At 39.2% G+C, this 16,930-nt stretch overlaps 1 protein-coding gene across 1 annotated transcript in view; it reads right to left on the bottom strand.

Annotated features, from left to right (window-relative positions):
• The window catches only part of egfr (epidermal growth factor receptor), a 149,882-nt gene that overhangs the window by 15,646 nt on the left and 117,306 nt on the right, over window positions 1-16,930 (bottom strand). The window contains exons 10-18 of the mRNA XM_002939914.5: window positions 16,370-16,443; window positions 15,968-16,058; window positions 15,601-15,800; window positions 14,900-15,032; window positions 14,276-14,366; window positions 5,816-5,973; window positions 2,091-2,129; window positions 1,108-1,246; window positions 292-414 (exon numbers count right to left, since the gene is read on the bottom strand). Coding sequence (XP_002939960.3) covers window positions 292-414; window positions 1,108-1,246; window positions 2,091-2,129; window positions 5,816-5,973; window positions 14,276-14,366; window positions 14,900-15,032; window positions 15,601-15,800; window positions 15,968-16,058; window positions 16,370-16,443 — 1,048 coding nt within the window. The remainder of the gene's footprint in view (window positions 1-291; window positions 415-1,107; window positions 1,247-2,090; window positions 2,130-5,815; window positions 5,974-14,275; window positions 14,367-14,899; window positions 15,033-15,600; window positions 15,801-15,967; window positions 16,059-16,369; window positions 16,444-16,930) is intronic.

The raw sequence follows: 16,930 nt of genomic DNA, 5'->3' as shown, positions 1-16,930 counted from the left end.
TGCATTCCGTAATTCGGAATGGGTTTCCAGATAAGGGATCCCATACCTGTATTATATTTCATTGCATATAAATCCCTTTCATTATTTGATGTTACTAGTCTTTTCAGTTCACAGTGTCAGGGAACCAGGCATCCTCTTGAACATTTCTGTTGGGTGAGCTCTTGAAGTGCTCAGATAGAAATGATCTCTCAGAGCTGAACCCTTGCACTAGCAATATGGCACTATAGCTCAATCCAGAAGTTACTACAAAATCCAGCATGGTGTTTTCAATACAATGTACTTTTATCTTACCTGGTAAACTGTCCCAAACGCCCCAGAGCCAAGAACTTTTATTTTCTTGAACTCTGTCTCCTTTAAGATCCGGAGAAGAGCTTGATTTGGTGCCTCTCCACTGGGGGTGACAGGTTCAACCAGCTATTAAAAATTACGAGATTTATTACATTTTGGGTTCAGTTCTGATACTAAAGATGCTACTTAAATACTAAAACATTTTGTTTCAAGTAATAGTAATCAAATTTGCATTGCCACAACTTTATTATCTCTTTGTACCCTATGGCCTCTGCACGCCAGTCTAAGGGCAAAAAGCAGTAAGCAAAGTGCAATTTGAGGAGCAAAAAAAATGTTTTTTCCCATAATGCAAAGGTTTTTACCCAGTGTCACAGCAGTTGCAAAGGGGCGATGTTCCTCTCAAAATTGCGAGCACCTACCACAATTGCATCTGATTAAAGTAACTGCATCATCCCAAATTAGGTGCAATTCTACTGAATATTTTTGCTTATATAATTTCCAGTTTTCATTGTTTGAGTGACATGGGTCCTATTCTTCCTCAGCAGCTTAACTGCCAGGTCAAGTTGCTGTGGTAACTCCAGGGTACCCCTGCGTCAATAGTCCAATAGTCAAAACAAAAAGGCAAGAAGGACTGAGATACTTTGCAATTATATGGAAGTGCAAAGAGCACATTTTGATAGAACAGCCCCATAAAGGGCAGCAGATTGAAACATGGGATCTTTTAGTTATGTTTTATTAACACTAGTATGTCCCCTTCCATCTGTCAGGTCATACAATCAGAAAAAAAATATTTATCAGTGCGACCATATAGATTCATACCTCTCTTTCTTGAAGTATCCTACGTAGGGTTCGTTTCCTATTGATTCGACTCCTTCTAATAAAGAAGAAAGCAACAAGTCCAATCACGACAGCTCCAAGAATGCCTCCAACAACACCTGCAGCAACAGAGTGGCTGGACCTAAAATACAAAAATGTGGTTGTTAATGTTACAGCCTGTATTTTTGTTGTAGACTATATTAATAAATTGCTGTCCTTTGAGCTTGGCATCCGAAGTGGCACTAATCTGCTCATAAACAATTTTTTTTTTTGTGCTGGCAAAACATGGCTCAGTGCTGTGGCTCTAAAAGGGGCACAGTATTGAACTCTTAGGGGCTGATTTACTAATCCACGAATCTGAATCCGAATGGGAAAAATTCGGATTGGAAACAAACATTTTGCGACTTTTTCGTATTTTTTCGTTGCCGTTACGACTTTTTCGTAGCCGTTACGACTTGCGCGAAATGTCGCGACTTTTCCGTAGCCGTTACGATTTGCTTGTATATTGTCGCGACTTTTTCGTATTGAGCGCTCGTAAATGGCGCGCAAAACTTTCAGACTTTGCATGATTTTGGAAGCCTCCCATAGGACTCAATGGCGCTCTGCAGCTCTAACCTGGCCCAAGGAAAGTCACGATACTGAAGCTTGAATGAATCCGAAACTTTCGTACTCGACGCGATGGCTACGAAAAAGTCGCGACAATTCGCGCAAGTCGTAATGCTACGAAAAAGTCGCAACAATTTACGAAAAAGTCGTAACGGCTACGAAAAAGTAGCGTCAATTTATGAAAAAAATTGCAAAATAACGATCATTACGAAAAAAACGCATTCGGACGCTTTTCGGACGTTCGTGGTTTAGTAAATGTGCCCCTTAGTATTTTAGCACTTAGCCCCCTGTTCCAAGTAAATGAGTTGTTGCCTTTAACTAAAACTTATTTTACAATGTCTTCATTCCCAATTTTTCTTATATTCCAGTATAAAACTTACCAAGGAAGAGGGCATCCATCTAGGCCATGTCCCACACATCTATTAAAATAATAGAAAAAGAAAATCTGGGTTATATTTCCTCCTGTTCCTCTCCCACATTAAACAATATACAGAAAAACCAAGAATGACAAAGTGCAGTACCAATAGCCCACCAGTAGGTGACTCTTGCGCTGCACTCTAAATACAAATGAACTCAAATTACATCTGTTTCATTCTTGCAAAAATTTGGAGCTCATAAAATAATCTGGCAGTTTAGGGAGGGGTTTCACGAAAATGACACAATGAAGAAATGAATGATGTGCAGAAAAAGTGAAAAGTAAAACACCTTCACCTGGAGGAATGTACAGTGCCTATGGTTACTGGGTCAAAGGGTTTAAATGGCTTATGCACTTTTTTGAGGTCAATTTATGAAGCTTTAAGTAAGCAGATGACTAAGTGACATTTGGTCCTGTGAAACACTTTAGGCTACTCTGGCTAGCACATCTACTTAATAAACATTATGAATTCGACTAGCCTGGTAGTGAGAACCTTTGAGTTCCTGCCCTATGTGTTCATGTTTTACATACAGTTGTCACAGTAGATTTTCTGATGGATAAAAATCAGAACACTGTCCCATTTTTGTAAAGTAAAATCTACGCCCTGTCTTTACTGACAACAGGAATGAACGTTTTTTAACTGATTTCATGGACAGGTTAGTAATTCTGTCAGATGTACAGTATTTAGTCATATTGACTGATTAGCCTGTATGTTTTCTAGACCTTGATTAACTAAAAACTAAAAACTTAAAGATCTGCAATGACTATGCAGAAACTGTAAAAATTATTTAGTAAATATTTTTTTTGTCCAACATTTTTCTCAGTCCTACCCTTAATGGTGTATCTAGCTCATTGTGGTGCAAAATGCAATGCCCCTTTTTTTGGCAAACCGTATTTCCCTGTCACACAGTTTTAGACACCTTAGTTTAGCTTATTTTTGCACAGACTACACATCAGAAGAAAAAAACATAATTTTACAAACAGAATGCTGTCTAATAATGCTACATGTAGGTAAAGTAAAACAGTAGAAGCATGTTCATGTTTTTATTTTGATATGACATTGCAGTCCAAATCTGTACCAGTTTGCCTTCTGTAGGGTGTCATAGCATGCTTATCTTAAGGATACGGTAAGTGACCTTCACTGGGGGTGGGTTCTTGACTACGGTATACTCTACAAGTACCAGTGCCCCAGTAAACAAAGCAACTTATGTCATCTTACTGCCTAATATTTATTTTGGCAAATCATATGTGGTGCAATTACTCATATACATATAATCACCAGGGCAGCAGAAAGTGTACAACCAGAATTAGGAATTTGGGAGCAGTTTCCATCCAGAATTAGGGAGCAATTTCCATCACTTCAGTATGTACACTTTTTGCCCTTTAAGAGAAATGACTGGGCTACCCTAAAGTGGATATCCATGCATGAAATATGTGTTTGAAGTTTATAATCATGGAGAGATGATTTTACTAAAGCTATTTATTGGCAGAAAATTATTTGGTGCTGATTACTGTATGCTCTTACAGTTTTGGTAAGTTAGTTAATGTATATGTGTATCATGACCTGCAGTACTTTTGTGATGGTTTATGGTTGCTGGGTTGGTAAAACAACAGTCACAGATTAATACATTTTACACATTGGTTGGAATTCATACTTATGGTTTTCCCTTTCTATTTATGTATTAGCATAGACCATTTCTTGCTAGACTAATTAGTGACAGACTACTGGAGATCTATTCTACATTATTTTGACGTATCCCTTCTTGAAAGGAGTATGGGGCAGTTTATTGGGTTGGGAAAACAATATTTTAATGTCCTGTGATGGGTTTAAATTAGGAGAAAAATGTCAGTCTCTTTTTTTATTTTATCTAGTTCATCTTTAGAATTCAGCTCAAACTGGTCCCTATTGCTTAAATGATACATTAATCTAGGACATTGAGCAGTGGATCAATAGGGGTATTCATGGTAAAAGCTTCTATAACAGTCATTGTTACTCAACTGTAGTTGAGACCAGCTAAATAGCGTTTGACAGATCACTTGATGAGTAAAACTCCAACAAGCGTTACAACATCCTTAGGGAAAAAGGCAAAGGGACTGATTTATTATTGATTGGTAGTGATAATACAGTAAGCTCTTGCTCCTAGCTCTTCTGGTGCTGATCCAGTTCTCTGCACCCTGCACAGTGGGTTTTGCACTTGATACCTTAACATAAGTATAGGGCTTCCCAGTAACTTGCATCCACTGGTACAATTTTTTTGTTTGCTGAAATTTTTTTGTTTGCTTCCCTGATCATGCATGCTGAATGACACACAAGCTGGGACTATTCCATGGATGCCCATGTCCTGCCGCCTTTTTGCCCAAAAAGACTCTTTAATGTTGCTTATGGTTGCCACTAATTTTGTGAGTTTGCCACCCTGCAATAACATTACTAGTACTATGGCTGGCACCAAAATTATAAGTTATTGGGAAAAAAATCAATTGATATTGTCCCTTGGTTTCTTGTTACAGACAGGTTGGGCCATTACATTTACATCCCTTTTTCAGCTTGTGGGGCTATTATGATGGATGAATTCTGAAAAAATCAAAACAGTCATAGGGGTTGGCATCTCCCATATTATGTGCCCACCAGATTTGGGGTAAAAGTATAAATAACAGACCTTAACCCTCACCAATGGGCACAGGATTAGAGATTTAGCTAACTGTTTGCCGGCGAACTAATTCGCGCGAACATCGGGTGTTCGCAAGTTCGCAAACTTTTTGCGATGTTCGCAATTTGGGTTCGCCTTAGGCGTTTTTTCGCTGCGTTTTTTCTTGGCCTAAAAACGCCGCACAAGCCACACATGGCGTTTTTCAGCCTAGTACTGGTGTAAGCAAATCCCATGGTGCTAATATTGCAAAATAGCAAAAAACGCCGCGTATTTCCGCTAGGTCTGCCAGCTGCCTTTGCGTATACATAGGAATAGCTTGCGTTTTTACGCAACGCTGTGTCAACAAAGTATTTTTCAGATACATTTTTGCCCTTGATCCCCCTCCTGCATGCCACTGTCCAGGTCGTGGCACCCTTTAAACAACTTTAAAATCAGTTTTCTGGCCAGAAATGGCTTTTCTAGGTTTTAAAGTTCGCCTTCCCATTGAAGTCTATGGGGTTCGCAAAGTTTGCGAACTTTCGCACTTTTTGGCGTAAGTTCGCAAACGGGTTCGCAAACTTTTTTTTTGAGGTTTGCTACATCCCTACACAGGATCATGAGCTGACAACTGTATAATTTCAAATAAAAATTAATAAAGTTTTTCAAGACTAAGTTGGTAAGTTGGGACATATTAAAACAGTATCATGAGTTGCTGGTCTGTTCAGTTGCTGAGTTCGACCTTGTGTACTTTTTTGATTTTACATGCTAATACACAGCAATAAAATATTGGTCTTAATGTGGGGTGTCCTCTAAATCTAAAGGGTCCAGCCAACACTGCCAAACCTAGTCAAATTTATCAGGTATACCCCTTTGGGTGTATACCAAGCACCCAGTACTGGTTTTTAGGTAAAAAGAAAAAAATCCAGACTTTTGGAAAGCAAGAGTCACCTGAGCAGTCCCAGTTCTAAGAGAGCAGCTTACATTGTGGAAATCAGTTAAGTTATTTTGGGATAAATAGGCCTACAAACGGGTATAAAGATTTTTGAATGCTGTTTCCACTCACCCCAGTTTGCATTCTGGATGACAGAGCTGACATGCTCCTGTTTCATCAGGATACTTCCAAATTAAAGTGCTATTTTCTCCTTGGATTCCAGCTGGGCAAGTCTTGACACAGAATGGACCATCACTATTGTGACCACATTTAAAACATTCATCTGCACCCTATAAACAAAGTGAATATGACAGTGTTAAAAGGGACCATAACTTCACCATGTCAGGCCCCCAGCAAATAATAATTTCTGGCCCCCACCATCCCACATGCTTTAGGTAAGGCAAAGAATGAGCTGCACTTTTTCCATCTCAGCAGGAACTAAAGTAGGGAAGGATGTCTCCTGGCTTAATACTAGGCCCCTTTCATCTCCTTATACTGCTAAATGTGAATTAAGCTCACACAAGGAAAATGCAAATAGCATCATTATGTACTGAACATAATGGTGGTGAACAAAAAAAACTGCATCTGGGCCATGGCAGCAAAAAATGGTTTCAGCCCTGCACAAAAAGTATGAAAGAAATAAAGATATCCAAACATGGGCATAGACTTGGCCACTATTCAGTTGGCAGCTAACTGGTTCATACAAAGGTTAGAAACAAAGGAAAAATACCATATTGACCTGAAGATGGGGTCTGCTTGGGCACCCTATACCCTGATACTACTTATAACAACAGTCCAACTTAATATATATAACAAAAAGTGGAAAAGTTACTCCAGGTTTAATAACTTAGCAGAAGTTTGTTTTCAAACAATGCTGTGTGCCAATTGGTAGTTATAGGTCCCTAGAACAGAAGCACTGCTTACAGAGGTTTACTCATATTGTGCTTGACAATGAATGTTTTTCACCTATTGTGCAGTATATTTACTGAATTATAGATATGTACAAGCCCACTTTTATTAGTCATAGAAAATATACTCAGCACAGTTATAATTTGTCTTATGGGGATTGAAAACAGTGCATTAAATGGTTAAAATTGTAACTTACAATGCTGATAATGTTTAGACCATCTGGTGTATAACACTTCTCCAGATGTCTGCCTTCAGTGGTGTGTTCTAGGCCTGTATGTGTAACAATATGCAACACTATCCAGTCCTTGAGTTGATTTAGCACTTCCAGTTACCAGCAGCACAATCTTATCAACTTACAGGAAGAAATAGGGAAAGTAACGCAATTCTCAAGAACAAATAGCTCAGATTTCTGTTTTATATAATAATATTATTATCAGCCTGTTTAAATGGTACTAGATCCCTTTTGAACACTGAATTAAACGTTTGCATTTTATTAGGCAAAGTGTGTGTGACCCATGAATACATTGTCATACTATTTCACGCTCTCTGCTGTTTTTCCTCTTTGGACGCCTGCCGAGAATAACTACATATATAGATTCCCAAAGGGAACATGCACCACAATATTTAGTTGGTAATTGATTAATTAATTGGTATGGCCTAGCTCTTAAATTGGTTAACATACATGACATGATATATCCTACAGAAATATATTGTGCCATTTCAATTAAAGTGTTTGAAAGATTAAACAGTTTGAATGTGCTGTTCTACATAGAAAATGACAGTTGTCTACCTGATTTGTATATACAGCACCTTCTAAAAAGAATGCATATAGTTATGCCATCAACATAAAGGTATCTTAAATATTGCCCCTCTCTCCATAGTAATTATTTTAACCTGCCTCTCTGTAACTTTTCTGGTTGTCCTTTATTTATCTCGATGTCCTGCTATTTAGTAGAGATATTCCAATATATTGGACTGATGAGAGCTAAAAAAAACTGTCTGCTAGATAAGATTTATAGGTTCTGAGTTTAAGGCTGTATTTGTGCTATTAATCAAGTAATTCTGCATGCAAAGTTGGCCACAGGGACATAACAGAATAATTTGAATGTCTCCACCCACAAGTCCTTAAGTTAGAATTAAAACATCTCATTTTGGCAATGATATGAATGTAGTATGAGGCATGAAAATACATTCCATGTAACAAAGGCTTTCATTGCATATATTGTACAGTGGTGGGTTTTTATGACCTGTTCTTCCATTTACTTTTTGCCTATGGAATTCAGTGGTCCATTGCACAATGCCAAGTGGATATCAGATATTATTTAGAACCCCGGCACGATGCACGATCGCGAGTTCGCGCATGCGCGCGGGGGGCTGCACGCGGGGGGGGGTCAGGGAGGGCGATGGACATTCTCGGCCGTTTAGTATATTCACTTATTAGTGCTTGACCTCTTGATTTTCCCATTCTTTCAATATAGGTGCTCTTAGTCCGGGTTAATTTGCTAACCTAGTACGTTTCTAGGAATAAGGCCCAGGGTGACCATGTCAAATAAAATAAAACAAATGTTTTTAGCAGGTATGAAAGTGGCTACTCTGCATGTGTAAAAAAGAAAGAAAAGTTCTCCTATACATTTGTTTATCTGTGTCTCTGGGCATTTATCCCAAGGCAGTACAACCTAATGACTGTATACTGTTGGGGGCAGCTATTAAGCAGGACTACGTATCTCTATGCTGATAGCAATCAAAGACACATATCTGTTTAATCCTTTCTTGTGGGAAGTTAAGTTTGATAGTTATCAAGTCTCACGTCACGTGAATAAAAACCAAATGTTTCCTCTCATATGCATACATTCTCCTAGTTTCCCAGAACCCTCTAGGGAGCTAAAATTCTCACCCCCAAAGTTCATATGTTGTTTAGTTAGCAGATTCAAACATGAACTATTTAACAGAAACCTGCCAGCTAACAAGGACTTTGTGTGGCCTGTGCTTTTTAGAAATCTTTTTGAACATATCAGAGGCTTTTCCTAAAGAAATAAACAGATGATTCTGCCGTGAAATCCACAACTGTTTCTCTCTAGACCCACTTGAAACCAGATGTGTAACAATATTTGAAGAGAAAACAAAATAGTAATGGGAAACAATGATTCATCTCTTTGCCCTTTTATCCTTCTACATATTGTCTGAAAAAGCAGGAAGTGCTGTCTCTCCGAGTTCTCATATAATATCCCAATGTACTCCGTAAGACATAACTAAATCTTCCCTGAAAAGATAGGATTAAAAACTAGAAAGGGAAGTTTGAGAACAAACTTCATGTTGGGTTGAAAAACGTGAAGTCACTGAATGAAATCTGATCTGTTGTTGGCTATGCCCACTTTTTCTAACCTTGGACCACAGTTATATAGTAAAACCACTGTGCAAAGTTTGGGGACCCTGATTTTAATAGTGTCTGAATGGCAGCAATTTAAATTTCACCACTGAAAGTCAAGTGACATCTGACTGGTGGCTCCAACCACTTTTTCTAACCTGGAACAGCAGTTACCCAGCGACTAACTCTGCAAAGTTTAGGGACCCTAGGATTAATAGTTACAGAACGGCAGCAGTTTAAATTTAAACCAATAAAAGTCAATAGATACATTTTGATTGGTGGTTGGTGGGTGGGGCACCCTGGCATAAATAGTGTGAGAATGACAGCATTCTAATTTAAACCAATAAAATTCAATGGATGGAATCTGATTGGCTGTTAGTGGCCCAACCCACTTTTCCTATTTTTGAACTGCAGTCCCCCAGTGACCAACTGTGCAAAGTTTGGGGATTTAGGCATAAAAATTGTGAGACTGACAGCATTTTACACTTCACCATTGAAAGTAAATAGGTGAAATGTGATTGGCTGTTGGTGCCTCCTCCCACTTTTTTCTAACTTTGAACGGCAAATACCCAGTGAGTAACTCTGGAAAGTATAACAACTCTGGAAAGTTTAAGTATCTGGAATTAATACTTAAATAATGGCATCAGTTAAATATAAACCAATGAAATTTAATGGGTGGAAATGGGTTGGCTGTTGGTGGCTCCGCCCACTTGTTCTAACCCTGAATATGTAGTCAGCCAGTGACTGACTTTGCAAAGTTTGGGAACCCTGACATAAATAGTGTGAGAAAGGCAGCATTTTAAATTTAAACCAAAAAAATTAAATAGGTGAAGTCTGATTGGCTGCTGTTGGCTCCACCCACTTTTTAAACAAAAAAAAAAAAATGCAGTCCCCTAGTGGTCCTGGTGTTAATACTGTGAGAATGGCATCAGGTTGAATTTCCCCGTTGAAAACCAATAGTTAAAATCTGGTTGGCTGCTAGTGGCTCCACCCACTTTTTCTACCTCTGAACCGACTAGCTCTGCAAAGTTTGGAGACCTTAGTATTAATATTTAAAGGATGGCAGCAGTTTAAATTTAAACATATGAAGTCTATAAGTGAAATATGATTGGTTGTTGTTGGCCCCACTCCCTTTTCTAAACTTGGAACATAGTCACCCAGTGACAAACTGTGCAAAGTTTGGGGACCCTGACATTAAACATGTGAGAATGGCAACAGTTAAAATTTCCCCACTGAAAACAATGAAAGATATGTGATTGGCTTTTGCGACCCCGCCCACTTTTTCTAACCTTGAGTACAAAGTCACGCAGTGACTGACTGTGCAAAGTTTGGGAACCCTGACACATAACCAATAAAATTCAATAGGTGAAATCTGATTGGCTGTTGGTGGCTCCGCCCACTTTTTCAAAACTAAAACTGCATTCCCCTAGTGACCAACTGTGAAATGTTTGGGGGCCCTGGTGTTAATTCTGTGAGAAAAGCAGCAGGTTGAATTTCCCCATTAAAAGTCAATAGGTGAAATCTGATTGGATGTTGGTGGCTCCGCCCACTTTTCAAAACTAAAACTGCAGTCCCCTAGTGACCAACTGTGAAAAGTTTGGGGACCCTGGGGTTAATACTGTGAGAATGGCAGCAGGTTGAATTTCCCCATTGAAACGTAATAGGTAAACCCTGATTGGCTGTTGGTGGCCCCGCCCACTTTTTCTTACCTGGTGCCTAACTCTGCAAATTTTGGGGACCCTGGTGTTATTACTGTGAGAATGGCAGCAGGTTGAATTTCTGCCAAATCAATAGGTAAAATCTGATTGGCTGTTCACAGCTCTGCCCACTTTTGGGCATCCAACAATCATCATATTTTGATTCAGGCTGACCCCATGATTATGTGATTCAAGTTTGGGGGTGTAGCTTCAAAGCTGTAAGTGTGGCAGCAGTTTGAAAATCTTCCCTGTCAAAGTCAATGGAAAAATTGGGGTGTTCGGAGCAGCGCCACAAAAAGACGGGGGGCAGGATCGCTTAGAAAAGCACAAGCAACCTGCTCCGCTATAGGGCGAAGGAGTTTGGGTACGGTACCCCTAAAACTGTAGGAGGAGTAGCGTTTCAAAAATGGGGGGCGCTAAGAATAAGAAGAAGCGGAAGAATAAGCTAAAGTCAAAGAACAGTATGTTGGGGTTTTCAACCCAACACAATAACTATTTCTATAGTAAAAGTGAACCAGACACTCTGAAACTCATATTTGCATGTTTCTGTGCTGAAATTGGCTCCATATGCCTGCATTAGCCTAAAGTAAAACTACCAATTTAAAACTCCTTTAGCCTTTTTTAGAACTAAAGGTGTCCATACATGTTAAGATCTGCTTCTTTGTCAAGCTCACCAAATAAACGTTTTTTTCACTGATATGCCGTTATGAGGTTGGCGATATCGGATTGATCCAATCATTAGGCATGAAAGACAAAAGATCGAATCATGTTGACGTGATACAAGGCATCGGGAGAAGGACTGCATCAATGCACCAATGCACCTTTTGTCCCAATAGGATTTTTAAACCTGCCGGATTGACATCTGGCCATTTATCAGCCAGATATTGGTTGGGCAGACCCATCTGAGGGCTCCATACACAGGCTGATACACTGCCGACTCAGGCCACCTTAATACATTATTAGACAAAGGACATCGAAATTAACATGTTGTAATAATTTGGTTGGCATTTAAAATAAGCAAGTGTAGCAATGAGCTGCAGTGTGCTGTAGATGCTACCTCTTCTTTTACATAAGCATTTTACTACTGGAGAAAAATAAATGTCATTGAGTAGTGCATCCTTTCTCTTCTGACATTTGCAAGTCTGCTTTACTGTGCTGGCAGTTCTTATTACATCCTATCTTTACTGATACTCATTTGGGAGCCTTTTGTCTCAAGAGAAATGACAGTAACAGATAACATCCTGTTCCTACTGCTACTCGGTGATTTGCATTACTTCACTGGGGGAAACATTGGCATTTCTACTTACATTCTGTCTCTGCTGACATCCACTTAACTGCTTTATCCACTGGGGAAAAGGCTGACAGTTATAGCTGCATTCTAAGTTTGTTAAACTTATATATATATAATTGAATATTGTTTTAGAGAAAAAGGCTACCAGTATTCATGGTCCTTACTTTGGGTTTCAGACTTTACTCCACTGAACCGTTTTTTATTCATCTGACACTTTTTAGCACTGTTTTAAAGATTCCATTGTAAGACACAAACCTTAGGGTACCTTGGAAATGCGCCCCCCCCCCAAAAAAAAAATCTTCAGAGGGGCCCAGCATGAACAGTCCCTCCTCCCCTCCTGGCTCGCTCACCACTTACGTCTAGTTTTTGGCTTAAAGGACAATGAAAGGTTAATATAAATTAAAAGTAAGTCTAAAGGCATTCTTTTTAAGTACTTACTGCATATCTAAATTCCCAGATCCCTGCTTGCTTCTCTGAGATATGGTGCTGGCAGCCTACAGCAGTGTGAAGACTACAGTGACATCATTGAAATCTCTCTGTCCTTCCTGTAGGCTGCCAGCGGCAGCCTTCCTATTCTCTGAGCATGTGTGTAACTTGATCCTGTCTGCTGTTCTGAGCTACACATGCCCACCAGCCAATCAGAAGCAGTTCTGGCAGAGGGGAGGGGGGAGGGAATGAAACACATGTGCAGTATGAAGCAAGGAGGGAAAGGAAGGGAGATGGCTGCCTATTCTAGAAAATGTGAAGTAAGTGTGACTGAGTAAATATTTGATTAGGTGAGCCAAAAGTGTGGCGTTTTTACTAAACAATAGGAGGACTATTGGGCAGTATGCTTTTTAAATTTTGACTTGCATTCTCCTTTAAGTCACATGGGGCTTGTATGCTGACATCAGCCTACATCTGTGCCTGCACCCCAAGCCACTGCCTGAGTCCAGGATTAGAAACCCAGTGTGGATTTTGGTACCACAAGTTGCGAGTATGCATTTCATCAGTGAAATTCATTCTATGTGCCTGTACCAGGGCTGACGAAGTGGCTCTGACTGCACACACCCGGAAAGCCTGTTCAGAGCATAGAGGCTGATTCTCTTCAGTCCAGTGTGGCCGTATCCATAAGGTAGAAGAGGGACTGGATAGGGGGCACTATGATGCAACAGACCTTACGGACCTGGCCCCCCCACTGCCTACCACCCTGTGGGGTCTGCTTTATATAGTTATGCCCCTGGTTTAACAGCTAAACTAAATGTTTCACCACCTCCTGGTATTAACCTCATCAGTAGTGGTGTTTTCAAATAAAGTACAATTCAAGGGGAGCTCTTATTAAAACCAAAATGTAACACATTTTGGAAATACCATCCTTTTTATACATAGTTAAAAATTGTGCAATGTTTCTGGAGTAATCAAATTACTTGTCACTTTCTTCTCTCAGAAGGTCTCTTTGTGAGTCAGTTTAATACATTAGCAAGGCAGAGGGGTCGCAGTGAAGAATTCCAGCTAAATGTCCATTAAAAAACCTAACTGATACACAACCCACCAGTATAAAGAAAGATTGCTGTGAGGGCTTAGTGAAAAGTAACTTAATTATGGTCCTTCAGTTTTAATAATTATATTTTGAAAGTATCTTATTTCATCCAGATGATACAAAAATTTCAAGATTTTTTTTAAACCTTTTGATCTCTTGTTGCTGTATGTATATGGTATAAGGAAAAATCTTTAACCATTGTATGGTTCTTTATGTAAACACAATTTTCCCTTTAACCTATCTTTTCTAAGTCAATTGCTGTTATTGACTGCCATGGGCTGGATTTTGTGTAAGCAAGCTCTTTAAGGGCTCTGGCACACGGGGGAGATTAGTCGCCCGCGATAAAACTCCCTGTTCGCGGGCGACTAATCTCCCCGAGTTGCCTACCCCTGCCATCCCACCGGCGAACATGTAAGTCGCCGGCGGGATGGCAGACGCGGCGGGGCAATTTCAGGGAATCGCCGAAAAAGACTCGCGATTTTCGCGTCTGCCATCCCGCCAGCGACTTACATGTTCGCCGGTGGGATGGCAGGGGTAGGCAACTCGGGGAGATTAGTCGCCCGCGAACAGGGAGTTAATCGCGGGCGACTAATCTCCCCCGTGTGCCAGAGCCCTAAGACTACATGAAGCCAGCTGTTCCAGTGTACCAACTAGGCCAAAACTCGCAATCTGTGGATTCTGGCAAATACCAGAGGTGCTGCTGTAAGATGCCATAGAGAGTCACTATTGGACTGGTGGGGGTTGTTTGGGCCAGATCCTATTTTGAATGCTAGTTCAGGCCTGGTACCAACCACATATATTATATACTTACAGGACCCGAGCAAGTTTGGGTTTCATTCAGCTGTAAACACTCTGCGTTACAGGCAAAGCACTTGCCATCTTCTGTGTATTCTCGTGGCTCCCTAGTAGGCATATAAGAAACAGTCACACATTAAAACATATGCAATACACTCGTCAAAGTACAGGGCTGCTTATGCCCTCAGTATTATAGAGAAAAAGTAAAGATAAGTTCAACGTTATACCAGGGGATTTGAAATAACAAAAAAAAATATATATATATATATACATACATATATGTGTGTATATTATATACATTTACTACATGTGTACCAATAAAACCTCTTTCTTCCTTAACACATAAATATAAATAAAGTTCTATTGAGATGTAAATATCTTTGGAGTGTCACTGGGCACTGAATAAACATTGCATACAAATTTATGTACAAATGTATATAAAAAGTTCTACCAATAAATAATGTACTTTATGCAGAATATAACAGTATAATATTTATACTAAATGTAAAAGTTTATAAAAGGTATTGTGCAATTGTGCATCTGCAGGAAACATCATGCTTTGCACTTTTGAGTTGTGACAGGCTATATGTGCGATCTTGCATTTAGCCCATTACTGAGGTAGAATTCTAAAAGAACTTACCCACTAAGAAAGTTGCAGTTTTCTACACATTCCCTTCCACGCATATATTTACGGCAGGAAACACATTGAAAAGGCCCAGGTCCCCAACATCCCTCCTCAGAGCACAAAGGATCACAAACATTGCCTTCACTTTCTAAAAAACCCAACACAGAAAACTAGATTATGGTAACCTACAGAAAAAATAAGCCACAATAATACATTTCACTTTTATAAACCATGGGTCTGTAGATTGCTCATAATCATGCTCTGGGCAGAGCCCAATCTTTGAATAGGGATTTCAGGAAGGACAGACGGTGGCTGCCATTGAGCAATGAATACCAATCATTTTACTAATGGAGGTAGTAATAGCAGATCCATATATTATGAATTATGTAATTAATTAATTAATTATTTATAAAAATAAAAGGACACATTATCTTTTAAAATACAATGTGTAATTGTAACAAATATAAATAAAATACATTCAATTAAGAAATCAATGCATTTTTCTGACCTTAAAATCCTCTTCAACAGTTGAGGCTAGTATTTTTTTACTCAAAATGCAGTGATCCAACACTGTAGTCTTTAAGCAGTGTCTAAACATGTGTAGACATCTGAATGCCATGATCTACTCTGTCTGCCATAAACTTTACAAGAAGCCAGTCTCCCAGCCCATACATACCATAAGGCACAAATTACACCTGATATCTAAGGAAACTTACCACACTGCTCAGGACTTTTGTTGTCTTCAATTATCCTTGCCTGTTTCGGTATTCTAAAGATGTTTGTAAAGTTGATGGTGTTAACAAAGCAGAGATTTTTGTTTGTTTTAATGATAACATCTCCATCACTCACTTCTTTGAGCGATCGTAGACCCAAGGAAGTTATGGATCTTTTCACAATAGCAAGAGAATAAATGCCACTGAAACAGAAGAACAAAAGCCTTGTTGTAAAGGTTGCTCCCCAGGCAAAACAAATATACTAAGCTGTGCTCTTGCTGTTAACTTGGAACTGGTGATTTATTTAGGATTTTTTATTTCAACTTTATCTGTAATGTAGAAGATGCAACACAATGTAAAATGAACTTACTGCTGCTTTGTTCTGCCTCGGATAGTCTCGAGATTTTCAAACACACTCAGGTCTGTGTAATTATCTGGCCACCACTGAATCAATAAGGAACCTAACCAGGAAAAAGAAGAATTGGAAATTTAGTAAAGTAAAGTACCACAAGTGGCCAGATTTCCACCGGCAAGGTTATTTTTGTTGTAGCAAAAAAAGCCCAAGCAATTGATTACAAAAAGCTCACAATAACTGCAACAGTTTGCCCAAACCCAGACACTCAGAGCCCATTAAATCTGCTCCCTTAGCATCTGGATGCTTCATGGCCAAAAAATATGTCTAGATAATTTTTGCAAAAGAAGTTCAGCCAAGATAGCCTTTTCTTACAGATAAATTACAATTTAGCTATAAAAGGTAAATTACACAACCAACCTGTTATTTCTCGGACAGATTTAAATACAGATAACTTTGCAGGATCCAGTTTACTAGTGTTGGTAAAAGGGTCACTGAAATGTAAAAAGAAGACAAATAACTTATTTTGCATAACTGGAAATAACTCAATGTTGTTGCTGTAACAGTTAAAGAAACAATAAAGTCAGGACCAGCAAATAAATAAATCAGATTTTGATAGCTTTTTCTTTGTAGTCTGTGACACCCCTTCTGCTGCTAAACTTTAATTGTATCATCCAGGAAAAACTAAGTGACAGATCTCCAATCTGAATCTACAATCCCCTGTTGGTCTATAAATGGGCAGTAGATAGGGTGGTACAGGTGGGACATGTTAGGTCCAGTCAAATTGCAGACCCAGACTGCCCCCAAAGCACAGGGCTTCCCACTAATAGGGCAAGGTGTGGGAGAACGTATGAGGCCACACTATGTGTTTATGGAAAACTTGGTTGTAGATCCAGTAGCTGTTTTGTAAATTCTGATGGTAAATATTTCACACTACTGACAAGAAAGCACCAATTTGTAAAATCATATAGGAAAGGCAAT

This window comes from Xenopus tropicalis, chromosome 6 (assembly GCF_000004195.4).
Source record: "Xenopus tropicalis strain Nigerian chromosome 6, UCB_Xtro_10.0, whole genome shotgun sequence".
Taxonomy (NCBI): Eukaryota; Metazoa; Chordata; class Amphibia; order Anura; family Pipidae; genus Xenopus; species Xenopus tropicalis.
The sequence above is the reverse complement of the archived record's forward strand: the minus strand, read 5'-3'. Positions and strand labels throughout refer to the sequence as shown.